Source organism: Micromesistius poutassou (genome assembly GCF_964030765.1).
Source record: "Micromesistius poutassou genome assembly, chromosome: 16".
Lineage (NCBI taxonomy): Eukaryota > Metazoa > Chordata > Actinopteri > Gadiformes > Gadidae > Micromesistius > Micromesistius poutassou.
The window spans coordinates 5,081,363-5,097,166 of NC_140286.1; the positions used below are offsets into that span (position 1 = coordinate 5,081,363).

At 45.0% G+C, this 15,804-nt stretch overlaps 1 protein-coding gene across 1 annotated transcript; it reads right to left on the reverse strand.

The window, feature by feature from the left end:
- Positions 1-7,562: 7,562 nt before the first annotated feature.
- LOC311360428 (kidney mitochondrial carrier protein 1-like) lies at positions 7,563-14,264 on the reverse strand. Its single transcript, XM_084480506.1, has 9 exons — positions 14,086-14,264; positions 13,826-13,973; positions 13,640-13,734; positions 13,125-13,210; positions 12,208-12,303; positions 11,982-12,106; positions 9,864-9,987; positions 9,429-9,509; positions 7,563-8,835 (listed from the first exon to the last, which is right to left on the reverse strand). Exons 1-9 carry the CDS (start codon positions 14,147-14,149, stop codon positions 8,794-8,796), a joined length of 861 nt encoding a protein of 286 aa, XP_084336632.1. The 5' UTR covers positions 14,150-14,264; the 3' UTR covers positions 7,563-8,793.
- Positions 14,265-15,804: the final 1,540 nt, after the last annotated feature.

Genomic DNA, 15,804 nt, shown 5'->3' on the forward strand with positions numbered 1-15,804 from the left:
GTTTCATTGCGAGTCAGAGGGCCTGACTAAGTGTGTAATTATTCCCAATTGGTTATGCTGAGTGAACACACACGCACACAGAGAGCGGAGACATCATCGCCGCCATGTTCACATAACTGGCTCGTGATTGTGTGCGCGTGTCTCCGAGTGTGTGTACATATACACTACGTACACTTGATCGCAGCTCCAAAGACCACACACACGCACACGCACACACACGCGCACACACACACACACACACACACACACACACACACACACACGCACGCACGCACGCACGCACGCACGCACGCACATGCACACACACACACACACACACACAGAGCCCTTGTGACCTCGTCTTCAATGGAGTCCTCTATCTTTATTATTCACATGAAAGATATATACTCACACACACACACACACACACACACACACACACACACACACACACACACACACACACAGACAAACGCCTCTCCCCTGCTATCCGTCTGCTCTCTTTGTGTAGCGGCTATCTCTGGGGCTGACGCAGCTGGCTGTACTTATGTTGTACTTATCAGGTGGAGGTATTGCTCCCCAGCGCCTCTCGCCGTTCATCAACTGCCGCGACACCACCTTGTAGGGAAACAGGAGAAATCTTCCTGCTGTGCTGATTGTACATCGTGCTGCAGCTGCACACGCCACACCCATGTTAACATGCACACAGACACACGCACACACACACACACACAGACACACACACACACACACACACACACACCCATCCATACACCCATACATATAGACCCTCAAACACACACACACACATGTATATATAGACGTAGGCACACACAGACACACACACACACACACACACACACACACACACACACACACACACACACACACACACACACACAACACTTCTACTACTATGAGCTCCACCTAGCTTGACCTCTGAACCTGAAAACGGACACTTGCTAAACCATTAAAGACATGCCTTTCTCTGTTTGTGTGATTCGTGGAGAATGTGTGTGTGTGTGTGTGTGTGTGTGTGTGTGTGTGTGTGTGTGTGTGTGTGTGTGTGTGGCTTTCTCTGTCTTTCTCTCTGTTTTTCTCGTTTTACTACAGCTCTTATCTGAACCTCCGGTAGTCTGCACAGCGCATGATCCCTTTCACATGCTGCATGTGGTGAGAGAGGCTGTGTGTGTGTGTGTGTGTGTGTGTGTGTGTGTGTGTGTGTGTGTGTGTGTGTGTGTGTGTGTGTGTGTGTGTTTGTGTGATGTCTATATGTGTGTGTGTGTGTGTGTGTGTGTGTGTGTGTGTGTGTGTGTGTGTGTGTGTGTGTTGTGTGTGTCTGTGTGTGGGGGGGGGTCTGTGATGAAAAAAGTATATATCTTTGCTCTCTCACGTCTCACATATGGACACACACACACACACACACACACACACACACACGCACACGCACAGAGAGACACACACACACACACACATACATAATACAGCCACACAGAGAATCCATTGTTGAACTTTTGCCTTGAGAAAAGAATCTTAAATTATACAAAGAAAATAAAATATCAAGGAAAAGTCACAGCTCTCTAAAGAAGAGGGAGTTAGATATGGAGGTCTGGTTCCAGCCTCCTTCCAGTAAGTTACGGCCCATGAGGGAAACCTGCAGGAGGTTATGGCCGCCCATCGCTCCATTCCTCCACAACTATCCTTTCATGTTGCCAGCCTTAAGTTAAACCAGCCTTTGAGCTGTTCTTAGCAAGTGGCCTTGTTCTAGAGTATTTCACAGAGACTCCTTTTGGGTTCCTGAGGAGTTTGTACCAGTGGCCATCTTACAAGAAGCTGGACTTCCAGGTCAACCGGATACGTTAAGTCCGATTTCAGGGAGAGGCAGAATCTTTTTTTGGGGTTTCGGATACTAAGCTTAGACTAATCTGAGTTCTGTGTTCCTGACATGGAGCACACCTGGTACATAGCAGGTTAGCTCAGAGATAACTCTGCCCACCGCTGTAACTCCAGCCTCTTTGATCATCTCATTGGTTCAAATAATTGCAACAAACTGTTCTATGGTTATATCCATAACTATTTTATTACAAGCATTTTTCCTCCTCCTTAACACATGCATACAGTAGGCTATTGATGTATGTGACACTTCTGAACGATGACCTATTTTCCCATCATTTTGGGTCCAGGCAACTAAGGCAGATAATAATTTTTGAAATATTGAGCCAGAGCACTTCAGCCATTACAGTCTGTTTTCAGCTGCAATGTCACCCTTAGGGGAAATAGCACTCCACCAATGTATGAATCAGGGCTCTGATTTAACAGAACAAACTACAGTGTGCCCTCCACGCTAAATATTTCCTAGCCAGGTGTAGCAATGACGCTTACACAACACTACTACTAACTACTGGGCCAATGCTATGTGGTGTTTGTGAGCGTGTGTGCTTTTAAATCTGTGTCATTCAAAGCACACAGGGAGGAAAGGAAGAAGGACATTGGTGGCTGTATTGAGAGAGAGACGGAGAGAGAGAAAGAGAGAGCATGAGAGAGAGAGAGAGAGAGAGAGAGAGAGAGAGTTGAGGCTGGGAAGGTAGAGAATGAGGTGGTTGAGAGGGAAAGAGCTACAGATGACTGTAAGGAGATTAGTATGGCCGACTTAATACCACGATTGGATAGGCATGCCTCCCATTGCATACACTCTCAAAATGGTGATGCAATTTGTGTGCTTGTGTGGCTGTTTGTGTGTGTCCATCAGTTCTATGGTGAACCAGTGGGTGGACAGAGTTCAAAGGGACAACGAGTGTTGCATTTTGTTGTTGTTTTCATCCTAGCTGCAGCCTGCTTTTTTTATGTTTTAAGTCGCTCTTCAGAAAAATGATGCTTTGATATCCATGTGTCAGTGTTTACGTGCACAACAATATTTTTTCCAAAACATCACAGAAAATAAAAGTAAAACAATGTGTGGGTGTGTTTTGGTGTAAGTGTGAAATTATGCAAGAAAATAATTATAGAGATTAAAGAAATCAACTACAGCCCACGGGTATAAGGCCTCTCTTGCTCTCCCTACGCCCTCTCTCTCTCTCTGATAGCTCCATCTGCTTACTCACCCCTAAACGGTTGGACAATAACTTCACTGTTTGTATTGAGTGTCACGTTCAATACGGACACCATCGTTTCAGGGGCCCTGATGAATATTGTTTACCCTGCACAAGCGAGTTTATTCAGGGACAGACAGTTTAATATAGAAACTAATTGCAGGAACCCTAGGTCCCAAGACTCTGAAACATATAGGGGAGAGTCAAAAACACTACACTAAAAACAAGTTGTGATAATAAATAATCAATTGATTAATAATAAATTGTGATTTGATGGTGAACTAAATGTGCTCACTAGAAGACTTGAAGGAATGGAATTGAGAGGAATGGAAAGCTATCCTTTGTCTTGAGGATCCATGCTTTATTGATGCAGATTGCGTTTTTTCCATTTTATAATATATCCGAGGAGGAGAATGTTGTTTACATGCAGTGACAATACTTAATCAGTGTCAGATTACAGCTGTTAGTTTGGTTACACAGCACGGCACAAAACCACGTCAAAATTCCATTCAGGTGGCAAGCACAGCGAAATTGAGTTCATTATTAATAAAATGGAAGAATATCCAATGTTGTACACAGGGTCACAGAAAACCACTACAGGAACATGTTATTCTGAAGGGGGGTTTTATTCACACGGATTGTCTGAGACTTGAAGCTTCGGCACATCATGTGTTTAAAGGGGAAAGTCCCACAGGGAATACAGTATGAGATTCACGTGACCTTTTAGGAAAATACATAATATCACAGTGCAGTAGGAGAGTAGCGTGTATTTGTCGGAGACATAATGTTCAATGGTTTATCCTTAGATTCATTTTTAGTGGGGTTTAGAGTAATTTAATGGTTTAGTCCCAGGAAATAGTTTGACTAACTCACCCCTATCATTACATCATAATCTTACTGTATATGCATTTACTTTTGTATTATATAGCATTTTTAACAATTGTACTTTTAGCTGTGTTAATATTATTATTTTGTATCCTATGTAGCACCTTAATTTACTTGCTGTGCTTCAGCCATATGAACGTAGCTCTTCCTGCAGGCAAGCCAATGAAGCCCTTTGAATGTTGACTGTTGGGATTCCTCTCACCTCCACAGTGGGCCTATTCCCCCCGGCAGGGGAGAGTGTGATGTGCAGCCTCATGCCCTCTGCACACATGTGACTCTCATTTGATGAGTGCTAGTAAATAAGTTACTCGCATCTGCCTCGCCTCTCACACACAGCACCTTACAGACTGTGTGTGTGTTTGTGTGTGGGAGAGGGAGGGAGGGAAGGAGAGAGAAAAAGTGTGTTTTCTTCACCTGCATGATAACTATATATATATGTGTATATATACATATATATACTGTATATATATATATATATATATATATATATAACAAAAAATAATTCTTAAGAAATGCACATTCCAGTGTACACAGAGTGTACATTTACTGTTTACAAACTTTTCCAAGGGCATTGACCTTTTTGCATTCCCAGTATTTGAATAATTGACAAGCCACAGATAAATGGGTTGAATCTGTTCAGTCCCATGGCCATGACCACACTGATTTTTCGAATGTGGGCCTAGTAATATGCTGTTTTCCGTTTGTGTGTGTGTGTGTGTGTGTGTGTGTGTGTGTGTGTGTGTGTTTGTTTGTGTCATGTAGCGCATGCACAACCCTTAAGGCATGGGAATGCATAATCGGTCATTAGGTGAAACCAAAACAAACTGGATATTTAAATGTTTACTCCTTATCAGAACCCCGGGTAGAATAATACACCCGGGGCATCTAGCCGGGGGTCCTGTGTGGTGTTGTGGGGGCACACTTGAAATCATTGGTCGTCAGCGCGAGGAGCTAAATTATTTCTGCGAGTCGTGTGGCAGCGTGCTGTTTGTATATGTCTACAGCGATGTCTACGCCTAGCCTGGCTATTGCCAGACCAACGTCCAATAAGGGTGCCGTCATTTTCTCCTGCACAAGAGGCGGGCGTAGTTCAAATGGCTGCAAGCAATTGGACAGTCCTTCAACCAATCAGACCAACGATCCGGATGACGTAGCTGGTAGATTAAACTTTCACCAAAACCAGTCAGCAGTAAAGCAAATACATCCTTTCTTTGGAGGAATTGCTCCAGGGCAAGTTTCTGCTCAGCTTTCAAAGAAAACTTGCCCCTGAAATAATTTAATCATTTCAAGCAGCGACAGATGCATCAACGGGTAGAGGTTGCTCCGCTTCGGTGGCCGCCATGTTGAATGTAAATTGTAAACACAAAGCTGCTTGCGACGCTTCTCTGTCGTCATCGTGTTTAACCAGCCAATAGTGCGCCAGGTGAAAAAAGCCAGCTTGGTGATTGGTGCCAAAGGGATTGGGATAGGAAACGCCCACAGCAAGGTACACATTCATTTCGGTCGTTTTCAGTACTTTTATATTGGAAATGACTACCAGGAAATCCACACAAAGGGTCACCTCAGCCACAGCCAGGTCTGAGTGACGTCTCCACAACTTCTTATAACTTGTTCCGACTCATAAACAAGGAGGTCTCAGGGCTCCAAGCACGAGCGACTAATAAATAGAACAACTAATAAAAGAACTAATCCCCCGCCCTGCGCCAGCAACTCGTTTTTTATCTCTTCTAACATTCGCTCTGTGTCCCCCGCCTGGTTTACAACAATGGAGGCCGCATTACCAGCGGCTGAGCTCGTGTGATCACGTCTCTCCGGTGTCCCAATCCCCCCCCCCCCCCCCCCCCCCCCCCCCCCCCCCCCCCCCCCCCCCCCCCCCCCGCCGCCCCTCATTTCTTCCTGCGTGTGGAAAAAAATGTAGGTCGGCAGCGCTGTGATTTAGAGGAGGGTTGCTTGCTTGTTTGTTGTTTGAATGAGAAGTTTGACTGTCAGATGAAGCGTGGCGCGGGAGTTCGTGAGGTTCGTCTAAGGATGTAACCGCCAGGAACTGAAGGCGCGCTTTTAGTCGGCATCCTCTAATCAAATGAGAGGTTTGACAGCCGCGCAGGAGGGACTCTCCTCGTCAAACACACGTCATCGTTGGGGCTTCAACTTCTCGAGTCAAATCATCAGTTTATAATATCTGTCGTACTTACACATGTAGGTGGACCTATTGCTATGCTAGTACCGTTTTAAATGCAATTAGGCATATAAAAACACATAAGGTCAGGATATCCTTTCCTGATTGGGATGTAGGCCTGCTAGACTGTTAATATGATTTTTTTTTGGGGGGGCGGTTCATCTTATTTAAATTAACCGTTCCGATACAAAGCGTACATTGTTCATGTGGCTGGCGCAGGTCAAACACAAATGACTGAGTTTTTAGCAACAAGAATCCTGTGCCCTGAGGGCCATTGTTCCGCTCAAGGGCAAGACGAACATTGACCCCAGCATGATAGGCCACATTGTCTGAGTGGTCCATACAAATATACAGCTGTTAATCCCCCACCCCTCGTGTCACTTCATCCCCTCGCTTTCATCTGGAAGCAGAATCGCTGAAAGGCAGAATATAAAAGTAGAGAGAGAGAAAGACGTCCGTGTTTGGAACGGCGAGCGAAATTCGTTATCCCTCCGACACACACCACTCCGAGCCCCCCGAAACACAATGCGGGGAGCAAAGCGCACCTCCCCGGGCCAGACGAGCGATAATGCCCTTAATACGCCATGGCTGTGGATGGTGGAATCCCTCGTGGCCATGCTGGTCTGTCTACTGAAGGGGCGCGTGTGCCAAAGAAAGCGCGCCAAAGGAACCGTGCCAGTCTACGCTAGTTAGCACCCTGGTCAGATCACAAAGGACTAGCATGGGGACGGCGCCCTCATTAGGAGCAGACGCTGATATGTGGCTAATTCAAGTTTCTTCAAGTTTCAACCGCTACACAGCAGGGCCCTGAATTCAGATGAACCCTGCAAGTCGGCCAGCTAGGTAACACGACGATACACAGACATTGTCCTTAGCCGTATTTCTAAAGTCCACGCATAGGTTTTTAACGTTGGCCTGGTCCGAGTAGCAATTCAGCCCGGCGCCAATTACCCTCAAAGGCAATTCATCGAGGCTTATTGGGAATTAAAACAACCTCGCCTCTCACAACTAATAAGTCCCCTGGCGGTGCTCCCGCGCACACAAAATGTAGTTTATCGCATTCTTTTTTTTTCTCCACACAGCACCACAGCTCCGGTGAGGAGTTCTCCTCAGAGACACAACAATTACATCCCAGAATCCATGAATTTTTCATGAGCGACATTGTTTTCTGTTGCTGTGTGAACGTGTGTTTAAAAAGAGATGGGGTGTTTTCGTGAAACAATAAGACTGTGCTAGATATGTAGTACTTCAATTGCGCCGTCTGGTAAGGAGTAGGTTTAGGTTGAGGAGGGGAGGGCAACTTGGCAAGGGGAACCACATAACGGTTCTCTTCAACTGGGTCAGGTTCTTGTTTGTTATTATGGCTACACAGCGCCCTCCAATGGCCAAAAAAGAAACTGCAAGTGGCAATGTTTACAGTTTATTCGGTGGATCTCTCAATGATAAGAACTCAAACAGTCGTAGCATCAGCATAATTCGTTCACCGAAATCGCGCCGATCGAACAGACTCTGGTACTAACAAACGCAGTTGGTAACATCATTCCTAAACAAACGCACGTAAATATCCACTGTTGCACATGAATGACCATTGGAATATTCATTGCGTGCAAAATATAAGCATCCACAAAGCAATAAATACATTTATACGTATCCCTTTTAAGTAACTATTTGGTCAGCTGGGATGCCATTCAACATGAAAAATCAAATGATTTTTTGCACTGTGTGCAAACAAGTTTGGTGTCAACTATGAGCCAACTCATGAAGCATGAGGCTGTAATGCCGTTACAATGTGTTATGGAAGAACTGAGACGGGACATGGGAAGCCAGTTAGTTATCACTCCGTGGCTTCAAGAGCCCTTCATGGGAACTCTGTCATGTGACATGAGAGAGTACAACCAACGCTGGTTCTGGTGTGTTGTTCACTCCATTAACCCTGTATATACGCGTTTATATAACAGTCAAACTAGGAGACGATACATTCTTGGTCAATCTTAAACATTAGGCAAATAATATTCTACAGAGGAATAATCAACCCACCGTCACCCCATTTTCCCTGTATAACAATTTAGGGAGACGAAAATAAATGAGTGTATGAAGTGTACACATTTTGGATTTGAGTCTGGTGTGGGGCCTGCAGCGGAAGTGGTATTCCACCACTGATACCCCGTGGTCACCCGGACTTCCTGCCTCTCCGTTCTTCTGCAGCTCAGGCAGGGCCATCAACAGGAAGTGATGCGGTTCACCAAGGCACTCAAAATCGGCGGGTGTGCCGTAGGTGCACTTTGTGAGTACACTTTGAGGTGCCACCCAAGGGGTCGCTGGGGCTTAAGGGTGGGAGTGCCGGATCATCGAGGTACGCCAGGAACGTAACACGGTGGGTGGGTGGGGGGAGAGGGAGGTTGGGCTGGGAGATACTGCATGTATGTGCGAGCGTGTGACTGGGGGGTACAAGCGCAGTCACCATCCAAGACGTATGAAGCCTTATATACGTTGGATGGCACATCAATCTTCCCATCTCTTTCCCCCCCCCCCCCTCTATTCAATGGCTCCATGCTGGATCCATCCAGGCTTTCCTGTGCTGGGACTTCCTGCCAAGGTCCCCACGGTTTCTCTCTCTCTCTCTCTCTCTCTCTCTCTTGCTTGTCCTCGTTTCAGCCTTCATCGTCAAACGTCAATCTTCTTCAGCTGCTCGTAGGTGAGGAAGAACTGGACATGTGAAGTCAAGGCTAACACAGGTTTACCCAACAAGAGGAATGGGATGTAACATGGTCTATCCTGTTCCGAATGCTTCCGGTGCCCTTAAGCGGATACCACCCTGGCCTTACTAGGCAACAATCTGCTGTCCTATCTCAGGCCCGTCCGATATGTGTGCGGGCATCGTTTCTGATTCAGTCTCGGGTTTCATTTCCTCATAGCTTTAGTCAAACTTGGAACCTTATTAAAAACGGCTTTACACCTTGGCCCTCCAATCTCTCAGGGTCTGTCCACCCTCTAACCCTGCATCTTTTCCTTCATCCCGTCTTGGGCCCCTGTTGCGTTTTGTTCTTGCCAAGGATCAGCGAGGTAATGAGGAAAGAGAAGTCTAGGGGTTCACAGCGTTACATAACGGCTTGGCTGGCATTTCCTAGACCCTCCTCAAACAAACAGAGCGTCGCTTAACATACCAAAGTGAAAAAGTTAAAAAGGAAATCTCTACTACATCAACCACCTCCCCAGAATGTAAACAACCAGACTGAAACTTGGACAAGTGTGGACATGTGGCGTGACATTCGTTCATGGCATGGTAAAAAGAAGGATACAATGATATTCCATGGACCCAGACGCAGCCAGTTGGGGAAGAACCCTTTGTAAAGAGCCATGAAACCCTCCGAACGCCACGTCTAGCGAGAGAGTGAGAGAGAGCGAGACAACCTCAATCAATCACAGTGCAAGTCACCACAAACTGGACTGCTCAAAATGTACAGACAGAAATGTACAAAAAGCTTTTAACCGTTTTTTCTTTCAGACACATGTTAGCGTGTTGGCATTCTAACAAGCATTATGATTACGGTGTAATGGTCCATGACAACTAATGGTGAATAAAATGTCGCCAAAGTAAATACAATACATTTTCTGAAAACAGTAGTGGGTGGCTTTTAGCCAACGGCAAATTACCAGGGTTTTCCATGATGTGTGGTGGCCGACCACACGTCATGCATGGCTGGTTTTGCGTTCAGGGGTCCCTATAGACCTACCTGCAGCAGACAGTCCAGGGTGCCCTGGTATAGGGCTCCTCCCCGCTGGTTCATCATGCGGGTCCGGACCACGTCCACCGGGTTGGAGGTCAAGGCCCCAGCCAAACCGCACACAAAGCTGGACCTGGGGGCAGCAGAGCAAGGAAAGCCTGATTTAAGTGAAGGCAATTACCCAGCGTCTCTGTTTTTCAGCGCTCCCCAAAGAGTGTTTTAACAGAGAAGGGAAGAGAAGTGTATTGATTTGGTCTGTTGTGTTTTTCAGTGTCTTTGGCCATCGTTAATGCAGCAACTGTAGAACCATTATTAGGAATTCAAAGGGTAATAAACTGTTTTATTAATAGACAGGAACAGTCTCACAGTTCGAAAACAGTCTCAAACTAACTAATCAAACAAATATATCAAACTCTTTAAAGTCTGTTTCTTTGCCCTTGTTATTATTTTGTAGGCTACAACGCAATAATTATGTCTAATTATGTGTCCTGATTTCTGATACATAGAAGGTCATGACCTCATATGGATGGTGGGCGGGGTATGAGTCACATTTAGTAAACAATAATTGCCTAGTTACAGGTATTTGATAGGCTGTGAGATACCGTTATTCAGACATTAGCATTTTGGGTGAGAAAAAAAAAAAGGAACCCAGTTGCTCAATGTGCTGTTGAATTGATAAAGCTACAACAAAAATGGAAAGAATACAATACAAATAAAAAATGTTATTAAATCTTTGCACTCCGGTAGCCAATGGCCCTTGCCTGGGGTTTTCAGAACTACTTTCAGGCCGTGAAAAGCCCAAGGCCACGATGGTCATGCAGAAATTTGAGCTGATGGCAGCAATCCTAAAAAAAGTCCCTTGCTCCCTCTCCCCCTCTTCTCATTTTGTTTGTGTAGACTCAGTTGCTCCACTTCTATACATTCGTGCAATGGGTTTGATATGAACCTGTTGGACCGTAGCCTATACAGTTAAACCAATTCAGACCGGTTGCAGGCTAGGTTTGAAAGCGGTAATTAATCCTTTAATTGTCTTACTGACCTCCTGCACACCTCCTGCACTTAATTGACTCTCATTCCATATGTCAGGACATAACTCCCATGTCCCATAGCTCTGATATTTGAACCATGATGACATTCGAAACAGTTAAAGCAAAGTCAAGTTCAACTATAATTTTTTTAGTTCGTTTTTAGTACATTCCTTTCTCCTAGCATGTTGAAGCATGCACAGAGGTCATGTCATTGCTGCACACTAACTTCCTTAGCATTTTGAATGACACAAGTCATTCACCCCATGCCAACACCAACCAATTAACCTTTCAACAGTATCAATGTTCTATTAGACGTTAATAATTATATTTATATTCATGCCCCCGGCTGAATACTTTCTTAGTGGACTCTTAGTCATCAGTTCAATCAAATAGTCCACTAATCGTCACACTGGTAACGTAATTATTTCAATATATTTTTGAGGGCGTCAGAAATCTTTTGAGTTCCAGGTCTGAGAGAGGGTTTTAAAAGAAACACTTCATCATTGTGCTACATACCAAACTGGGACAAAGCCATTGAAGTAGTTTTTACGAGCACACACTTTGCGGGCCACAAAGAAAAATCTGCAAAGTGGTGAAGGTCTTTGAACAACCAGGAAGGCGACATTGACCATAAAAGCAAGCAATTGCATTAGAGCTTTAGGCTGTCAAAACAAATAAGTAGGAAAAAATGGGATTGTTTTTGTGTCCGGTCTGAAAATATGGAGCTCCATCAGATGAGCGATTAATGGCGGTTTATGTGTGGAATAACCTTCACTGTCATAGTTACACCAATGTTTATCTGACAAGATTCAGCTACAAGTTAAATCAGGGCTCTGTGACCACCAATGTAATCAGTTAATTAATAAGTCAATAAGTCAATAAGTAATTAATCAATTAATCAATAAGTCTTTTATTTGTATTATTTTTCTTTTTGCGCAACTAAGCAACTAATGACAACTTGGTCGACTAAGCCTCTTCTGATCAAGTAATGGTGAGTTGACTATAAGGGGGACGCCATTATGATCATATTTTGTGTAAATAATAGAGAAAATAAAGAAATCTTTCCAAATAAAACATGTCTCTCAGGCATGTCACTTACAGGAAGTGTGTGTAGACGGTGTCGCCCATGTGACCCGACAGGATGAGGTGCTTCTTGGTGAGGTCATAGACGGGCAGCTCCACCCCGACCACGATGGCCGCCCTCTGTGCCGTGAGGGACACGCCCTGATGGGCAGACAGACACAAGGCAGCTTCACCGAGCCGCTCACACGTGACTGGTGGACAAGTCATAGAGAATGCTTGGGGAGATTAAAAGTGGAAGGTACCTTCCACAGTCCTCTGGTTCCCTCCTGCTGGTAAATGTTGATGAAGTTCCCCATCATGCTGCCCTGGATAACGCTGCCCTGAGCCTGCATGCGGATCTGAGGGACACACACATACACACACACGAAAGGTTGGAGGCAACAGGAGATCGCATGTATATTAACAAACACAAACACCTTTAGAGGCTATAGAGGGCTCACATACACACGTCATTGGCTAGGGATGGAAAGGGGAGAAAGGTCAAAAGGCAAAACAGTACACACACACAACACCACCCCCCCAATGCCAATATCCAGACCTTGGGATCCTGTGTGCATATCTCTTACAGAACACTGTGGGGTTCTCAAGAACATGGCCTATAAATAAAGTCTGTTGTGCCTTATTAGGCATTGCATTAACCTTATGCTCACTTGGCCTTGCAATCCAACCAGAAAAACCACCTGTATTGGGGGCAAACACACAGTAACAGTCCCTCTCCCATCCGCCCTACCCCTCCTTCCTGCAAAAACAGGACTCCTGACTAAAAACCACAGCTGTAGACTCTTAACATGAAGTCACTTCACAGTGCATGTTTGACTACTAAGGGCGGCTACAGTGTTTTACCTGTACAATACATTTGAATAATACTTATTTCCCATGTCATAGGTTTAACACTAATTCCCTGCACATGTTAGGTTTACTGCTACCGGCTGCTGCTTTACCAACTGTAGCTTGGTGTTTGGTTTCATTGCACAGTTCCTTGAAACCAGTCTCGTGCGACGACACATGACACACTGAGAATCATGCACTGCTTTCAGGCTACAGTAATCTTTATGTCAATCTCCCCGTGTGGGGTTGTACCTGCAGAAGGTAAGTACAAAAAACTGATTCCGTCAATCATTCTTTCAGTGAGTGAGGGAGCGTGAGTGAGTGTGTGTACCTTCAGCACATCGGTTGGGTTGGCGATGGACGAGGAGATGACCCCAGACATAACGCCACAGCCTACGTTAATCAGCAATGTCTCGTCTGAAACAAAAAAGGAAACTCATCATCTCAATGATGTCTAGTGCCTTATTGGCAAATGCAACGTTTGGACTGTTTGTTGTCCGTTGTTGGTTTGAAATTGTAAATGTAAATTTACGGTCAAACGTTGGATGTATGCACATCTAATATATGTTTCAGGTAGAATACATATATTGGACGGTTTGATGATGCACTGCCACCACTTAGAGCTGTGATTTTGCTATGGGGCTGAACACACAGAAGCTAATTTATTCAAATATTAAGTTAACTGGTGTAATTAGGCCAACCATCCTCTCCCCTGAGACTTATCAGGCCCACCACGATTGTCTAGAGAATCTAGGTCACCAATAACATGGCTACATTCAATAAGTGGATACTGAATACTGAGTTCATGCATGTCTCTAAACGGTGTGGTGTTGGCTGTGCTCTTACCCTCTGGGTTGTCCACGATAAGACGCTTGAAGCTCTGGTAAGTGCCAATCTTTATTGTTCCATATGATGCCTGGCGCAGCATCGCTGGGGCTAGGCTACATATAGAGAGGGGACCATGGATAATCTTTATTCTGCACAGTAACAAATATTCACATGATTACATAAATCAAACGAGGGAAAACTCACCCCGAATACAGTGTTCTGACTCCCTCCTCTCTGCAAATTTTGACCATTGCATGGAGCATTCCTCTGTAGCGAATTTCTCGATATTTGCTGTCTCCCACTTGGCCCTGAACTTGTAGCCGCGTCTTGGTCAAATCGATTGGGAAAGTCCCTGCAACACGAGGTGAACCGTGCGTTAATCAAAGGGTCATGTGCAATTAGCAAGCAGTGGAATAATCCACGCGGGGCCCACTAGCTACTGTACGAGATAGTCGACAACTTACCGCATTCTGCCGTGACAGAGGCTAGACCGCCGAAAACAAACGGCTTCCAGTTGGAGTTTGACATGTTCCCCTGTAACTGTGATTTTACAGAGTATTTCGCTCCAAGTTTAATCGTATAATCCGCCTTCTGTCAGCTCCTTGCTGGGGGGCGTACAACCACGTCCTTCGAAACTCAACCGGTTTCCAAGCCCCGCCGCTGTAATTTTGTTCCTGGTTCTCGGTCTGCCCTGTGTGGCGAATCAGGCCGTGGCCACGCCCTCCACCACGATGGTCCCGCCCACACACAGTTGCTAGGCAACCGCTCTTCGCGAATGAGAGGCGTTGCCACCGTGGAGAGGGAACACGATGAACGCCAACTCGTTCACCTCCCCTAAAAGGAATCTAATAAAAATAACTGAACTGCAGGAGCTTAATATTTATGTAGCCGCCTACGAAACATCCTGCTCTTTAGATTTAATCAGATAGCCTATTTCATATAAATAATATAATATGTCTCACATCTATAAGTAATGTAGACGTGAGACAAATTCCGTTATTTAGGTACGTAAAGCCTTCCAGGAGCGTGGGTCCACATTAGTGGGAGTTTGGTTCGTACGAGTGTTACTAAAGGGACTGACTGGGTATCGAGAACGGTAAGGAGTCAGGGAGATTTGTTATAAGTAACAGTAACAGTGAGCATTTACACTATTTTATTACACACATTATATGTGTATTTGGGCGTAGGCCATCGACAACGACCCCACCCCGTCTAGGCGGTCGTCAATTAACTTTAAATATTCCATTGTAATATTCCATTGTAAACAGTGTGGGGGCGTGTCGATGTTCTTTTTCTACTCAGCCTACTAGTTCTGACACACTAAAGACATAATTTGGCTTCATAGCTGTAGGCACATAATATCGCCACTGGGGGTCGGTAGAGGATTTGTTAAACTTCGAGAGGTAGCCTACCCTCATGTCTACATCGCTCTACTGAAGTCATTGAGGCCGTGAAGACAAAATGGATGGGTAACATTATCCCAAGGGAATGAACTGTTGTAGAAGTGTCCGTTAACGACTGAGGCTCATAAATAAACGGTCTGTGTTGCCTTGACTTTCAGCCTTCTTAGGTCTCAGCTTAAGGTCTCAACCCATCGTCCACCTGTTTCATATTAACCTGGTTTACCTTGACCTCACGAGAGGGTCGAAAATATATATTTTTCCCTTTGTGCTTAAGAATGTTTAAATGTACAGTGTATTTTGAAAACACAATATGAACATATTTTCATATTTTATACATTTGTAGCATAAAAGTAGTACATTTCCTCTGTCCTTCATTGGGAACTGTATTTTGAAAGAAGCCATTTAGGATGTCAACTGTGATGGAAAAATCGACATGTTGTTTCATTTCATAACTTAGGCCTTGTTCTTTCCTTTGCGTATTGTCTTGCCATCCTGCCTTTCCCCAGAGTCGACATTCATTGACCTTTGTGCTTGATTCAGCCACCTCACAAGTGAGCGATGTCGTCAAAATGTTATCCCAGGTGCTCTGGTCAGCTGTCCCACCTTCCTCCTTAGAATCAATGCCCTTGTGCTCTGGTCGGCGGTCCCACCTTCCCTTCTCTATGGGTCGCCGGCCTACCTTCCTTAGAGTCAACCAATAGTGTTAACCTTCGTACTTGGGTAAACCGGTCACAAAGGAGAAGACATCCTCTTAGGCACTCTTCTGCTTGATAAGAACAC

Bases quoted from the DNA above. Each gene is read 5' to 3' on its own strand.
- LOC311360428 (XM_084480506.1), bottom strand. From the start codon at position 14,149: ATGTCAAACTCCAACTGGAAGCCGTTTGTTTTCGGCGGTCTAGCCTCT. The intron at 12,107-12,207 runs GTACCTTCCACT...TCTGCCCATCAG, and splicing joins GAACCAGAGGACTGTGGAAG to GGCGTGTCCCTCACGGCACA. The intron at 9,988-11,981 runs GTAAGTGACATG...TGCTGCCCCCAG, and splicing joins ACCGTCTACACACACTTCCT to GTCCAGCTTTGTGTGCGGTT.